General features: G+C 33.6%; 1 protein-coding gene across 1 annotated transcript; it reads right to left on the bottom strand.

Moving 5' to 3' along the window:
• Positions 1-3,721: 3,721 nt before the first annotated feature.
• On the bottom strand, positions 3,722-4,906 carry LOC101987151 (putative protein FAM47D). Its single transcript, XM_005358657.2, has one exon. The coding sequence runs from the start codon at positions 4,904-4,906 to the stop codon at positions 3,722-3,724; it is 1,185 nt and encodes a 394-aa protein (XP_005358714.1).
• Positions 4,907-5,672: the final 766 nt, after the last annotated feature.

Below are 5,672 nucleotides of genomic sequence, written 5' to 3'. Positions count from 1 at the left end.
TAAGAAGCCTTTTAAGAGGAAGCTAATATTGCCCTGGATTCATTAATATCACAACTAAAATGTGTATAAAAGTTCATTATGTACATCTATTTTTTATATTATATAAGAGTAAATCCATTTGCCTACTTTAGAGTATTTCTTTTAATTCTGGAAGAGAAATATAATGCTAGGCTTTTTACTTCTGAATTCACCTTGTTTTAAAAATTTTATCAGACAATTTCTGTCATTTATTTATGTGATCTAATGGTAATGTCAATTATTATAGGATTAAAAGTATGGATGATTTTATGAATCAGTAAATAACAGGTGTACTAGAAAAATAACAAAGTTTCAAAATATAGCCTTCAAAGAAGCTGTTTAGAAATTCTTTTATCGATATCTTAAATAGCATTTTTTAAATAAAAGGTTTATTTTACAATCATGTACATGTTGGCCAATGTCCATGCATGTGCAACAGATAGGTGCAAGTGACTTGTGAGGCCATAAGAGTATGTTGGATCCTTTGAAACTGGAGTTGTAGATAACTGTGAGTTGTCTTGTGTGGGTGATAAGACCCAACCAAGGCCTAACACAATAGCACCAAGTTCTCTTAACCACGGATCCATCTTTCTCGCCTCCTGCATTGCTTTCTAAGCTTTTGGATGCCTGTCTTGTGTCTGTAAAATGACTGTGATTTTGAGGGTTATGAAATTTATTTTTGGTAATTGGCTTTTTATGTTATGTATGCCATTTCCACTTTCTTTCTTTGGGTTCTTTGCTGTTATTTTGGTTTATTTTCTCAAGTTTTGTTTTTTCAGACCTTCTTCTACTTGTGTCTGTATAAAGCACAGTGTCAAAATGTCCTATTTTAACCTTATAAGGTTTATATTGTATAATATATTATAGTAATAATATAATACATATTAAATCATATTATATTATATTATATTATATTATATTATATTATATTATATTATATTATATTATCACATTGCATCAAGAACCCTAACACCTTCTTTAGGGAATTGGATGCATATCTAATAAAGTTTTGTAATATTTCTCTGCATCATGTTTTAAAAAATTCAATAGTTGGTGATTCCATAGGGATAAGTCCTGCCCCTTAGGGGGCATGTTCACCTCGGGCTAATGTTTACCTATAAATCTGGCATGCATGCTCGCAGCAGTGCTTGCTTCTGCTTTCCTGGTCTCCGCTGGAACGGTGCTTCTGTAAGTCTATTTCTCCATTAAAGCTGTATATATATTTTTACAATCTGTCTGCATTCGTTTACGCCGTTACATGATTCCAACATAGTTTTATTTCATGGAAATAATGTAGTGTTCAGTGTACCATGCATTGGTGTGATTTATTTAAAAATGAGTTATTTACATCTCCTGGTCAACATTAAATATCAAGATCTTTTCTTGAGTTTACTCTGGGCCAACCTTCACTGACTGTCTAGGAAGCCATAATTCCAATTCTGTGGTTATGAGAAATATGTAAAATAGTTGAAGAGATACCTCTATACAAAAATAGGAAGTTATATTTTATGTAAGAACAAGTTAAATGCAAGAAAGCATGGCACAAAGGCATGGTAGGTAAGAATCAAAATATCGAAGGATTTGACAACTAAATGCTTCATAAATTTTACAAGGTAAGCTTTCATGATAGGTGAAACACAAAATAGGCATTTGCTTATAATTTACTCTTAAATTCAACGTCTTTGTATATACAGTTTATGTTGAGCTACCAATGTTATATTTTTTGGAAGCATGATGAAAATATATTGTATGTAAATATGTTTTTAAATTAAAAATTTATGTGATGCAATAAAGGAAATTGTCATCTTTTATTCTCAATTAGGAAAAGAGCTTTAGGGGAAGGAGAAAACACTGGCATACATAGAATCACAATATGTGTACAGTCAAAAGACAAAAGTAGATATTTTTGTTGTATGATAGCCCACAGGTCAGGGAACCCTGATTGCTCTTCAAGCTGATGAGGGAGAGGGACTTGATTAGGGGAGGGGAAGGGAAATGGGAGGCGGTGGCGGGGAGGAGGCAGAAATCCTAAATAAATAAATAAAAAGAGTTATGGAAAAAAATAAAATAAAAAAAGACAAAAGTAGAAAATGTATTTTTTAAATCTGAAGGAATTTCTGGAGAATCTCAGTAACCATCATGCTTTAATACACTCACAGTGTCTCTTAATTCCTTCATCAGGCATGTTCTTACTTTACACTTAATAATATTTATGTTCTATTTATAGAACACGATATACTTTTGTAAAAATACCACAATTGGTTAAAAACTGAAATGCAAGTATTAAACCAAACTTAAACCATAGCATCACTAGTAGATTAAGAAAGACACATGAAGACAGCTATTTGAAATTCAAATGAAAACTAATTATTAGATATGACACCAAATGTATATGTGTTCTTTTTCTCTTTGGGTGTCTGCCATCCAACTCCTAAATAAATACACAATAACTTATTTTACTTATTTTATTCCCAGACTTATCTTGACTTGTTTCTGGGCAGCTTGTCTAACTTAAATAAGCCAGTCTCTCTTTTTCTATGTTTTGGATCTGGACCTTTTACCTTCCTTAATTCTATATGGCTATCTTCTCTTCTTACTCTGTGACTGATTGTGTGGCTAGGTAGCTGGCCCCTGGCATCCTCCTCTTCTACTCCTTTTCTTGCTCCTCTCCCCTCCTCTTTCAAGCCTAGATCTCTCCTATTTTTTCTCTGCCTGGCACGCAAGCATATTTCTCTCTTCTGCCTAGCTATTGCCCATTAAGCACTTTATTAGATCAATTAGGTGTTTTAGAAGTCAAAGTAACACAGCTTTACAGCATTAAACAAATGCAGTATAAAATAATACAACACATCTTTGTATCATTAAACAAACATTCCACAGCATAAACAAATGTAATGCCTCTAAATTAATTTTCTGTAAGAAGTACAGGCTAAAGGCTAAAGAAAAACAAGTAAGTTTGTTCAGCATGACATTTTTTGTACCTAAGAATCAAAGTAGTAAAAGGCATCAAAGGAAAATGTAATGAATTCCTGCAGGCCTGTTATGAGATAGGGCTTTATTCTTGAAAATATTAAATGTCATCAGCATACTCATGCAATAGAATAACTTAAAATATGTGCCTTTTGAGGATGTGCTTTACCCACAAAAGGTAAACTGGTACAAGCACTAAAGTGTACTTGACATTAAAAACATTGGAGGAAAATAACCGTCTGAGAAGAGTAAAGTCTGTGGTGTGCACGAAAGGAAAATAGCTTCCCATAATTTTAGCTATAGAATTCAATATTTATTGATAAAATAATGTCTATAATTATTTCATTAGTATTAAAATTTACAGGGAACTATGCAAGTTTCCTTTCATTGAGTACAATTAAAATATTTTGAGATTCACCCATGTTACAAATGATACCACTGAGTCATTTTATTCAGAGTATTCTTGTTTTTATTTAGTGGTTTTAGGTAGTTTTACAAATGACTTATATAACAATGTCAACGAAGAAATATGGGTGAAATAGATTCTGATATTGACCTCACACTGTATAAAATATCAAAAATAATGGTCGTGGCAAAGCAAAACTTCATTGAGTTTTACAATGTTAGATGTTACAGCTATGATTATGGTGCTAATGGGTGGCCACCCAATACAGCTCAAATGCAAAATAAGTGTTTGTCATAGGCAAGTAGGTGGCAATAGGAAAAATTTTATTCAATTTCCTTCCCACTCTTCTTCATCTTCATCATCCTGTTTTTGCATCATCAGTTCATAATTTTTTAATATGCTTGGTATAGGAGTATTAACAGAGTTGTAATTCCATCCTTTCTTCATAAAAAATTTCTTTAGTATAATTGGCATACCATAGCCCTTGTGTACAATGAAATCCTTAAAGGCAATTGTCCCATAGAGATTTTCAAGTACATCTGGTTTGCAAAAGCTTCTACCTTGAACCTCAAGGAAGCCCTTATGGTCATTTATAGGCTCTTTACTAGGTAGTGCTTTTAACTGCTTGGGTTTCTGACATGATAACCCATCTTTTAACTTCTCCTTGGTGGATGTACAACAATCATGTGATTTTTGGAGTTTCATCTCAAATATTTTTGCCTCTTTGGAGAATCTGATGATTTTTTCTTTGCTTAACCCTCTGAAGTACTTGAGCTTGGAAGGAAGAGGACACATATTCTTGTCTGAGGATTCCTCACATGTTGGCTGATAAATATTGTCCATGGTAAATTGTTGCACCACATCCAAGTTTTCCAGTGTGTCATCCAATTCATAGATATCATCACCTTCTCTTTGTGTGTATCTATAATTAAGAGAGTCAAGCAAATTTTGATTTGTGGATGTATTACCAGGAAGAAAATTTCTTTGACATGACTGGAATTTCTCAGGAGTTTCCTGGTTGAAATTTCTGTGAAGGTATTTCCCATGTTTGCTGTTCTTATTTGAGTTCCATTGATTTTCTAAGTGAGGTGACTTATTCAGATTCCAGTCATGTTTTGGAATCTGCAGCAAATTTATGAAGTGGTCTTCAACATCATCTTCCATCTGAGACAAATGATCCAGCTTGTGTTGGTTCCTTCTACTTCCTTGCTGATCCACTGACATTGAATAAATCAGTCCCAAATCCTGGGGCAGCTTACTCTGGTTCTTATTGGTGGCATTATTGGGTCCTTCATCAGAAATTCTGGGGAGAAAGGTACCCTGGATTGTTCCTGACAGTATCTCACGTGACTCATAGTCTCTAGTAAAGTCTTCGAGCTTTGCTTGAGCAAACAGCCGGTGATGGCCCTCAATGAAAGGAGGAAATGTCATTTGCTCCTTTTTGTGCTTCAAGACATGCTTGTATCTGGGTACCTGACCAGACTGATTCTCTGGAAGCCTCTGGTCCCCCATGGCATATCTGGCTCTGAGACCACCACTCCAGAATGAGTTCTTGTTTCCCTAAGGATGTTTGGTTGCTAGGAAACTTTACATTCTACTTTGATGAGCAAGATGGAGTGCCTAGGCCCCAGTTCCTTCAATTCTATTCTACACCACTTGATCACAATACCCACTGCTGATAGACTAGACTTTTAAACCCACAGAAGTTTAGGATAATTTTAATTCTTCCACACATTCCTAGCATATGGTATGGTTACATCTTTTAAGTTGAGAACATTCGAATATTGGTTCAGTGGTATCTCATTATGGTTTTCATTTGCCTTTTTATGTAGCCAATAATATTGAACATATCCATATACTGTACATTATTGTCATTCATAATTCTTCACTGGCTAAGTATATGTTCAGTTTTTTTAAGCTCTTTAGTTTTTAGTGATTGTAAGATATATTTCACTGAATTTTAATAGTTGTTTGTGTTCTGGATTAAATCGCTTCATCAAATATATCATTTGTAAAATTCCTTCTTCCTCCATCATTTGTCCCCTCATTAGTCTACTTCAAAGAGCAAAGTATCCACATTTGATTAAATTCCATTCAGCTAGTTTGTGCTTTAATAAAGTATAGTTTTAAAATGCATTACAGAATTTTTCCTTTGCAAAGTTAATGTGTTTTGGTTTTTGTGCAGTTTTCATTTCTAGGTTTTGTTCAATCATCTATTAAATTTTAATGTTTTGGATCATGAAGATAAAGATTAACGTATCTTAAAATTTTTGCTTAT

The sequence above is a fragment of the Microtus ochrogaster genome, chromosome X, assembly GCF_000317375.1.
Source record: "Microtus ochrogaster isolate Prairie Vole_2 chromosome X, MicOch1.0, whole genome shotgun sequence".
NCBI lineage: Eukaryota > Metazoa > Chordata > Mammalia > Rodentia > Cricetidae > Microtus > Microtus ochrogaster.
This window is presented reverse-complemented; position numbering and strand designations above follow the sequence as displayed.

Coding starts and splice junctions, on each gene's coding strand:
- LOC101987151 (XM_005358657.2), bottom strand. CDS start 4,906: ATGGGGGACCAGAGGCTTCCAGAGAATCAGTCTGGTCAGGTACCCAGA.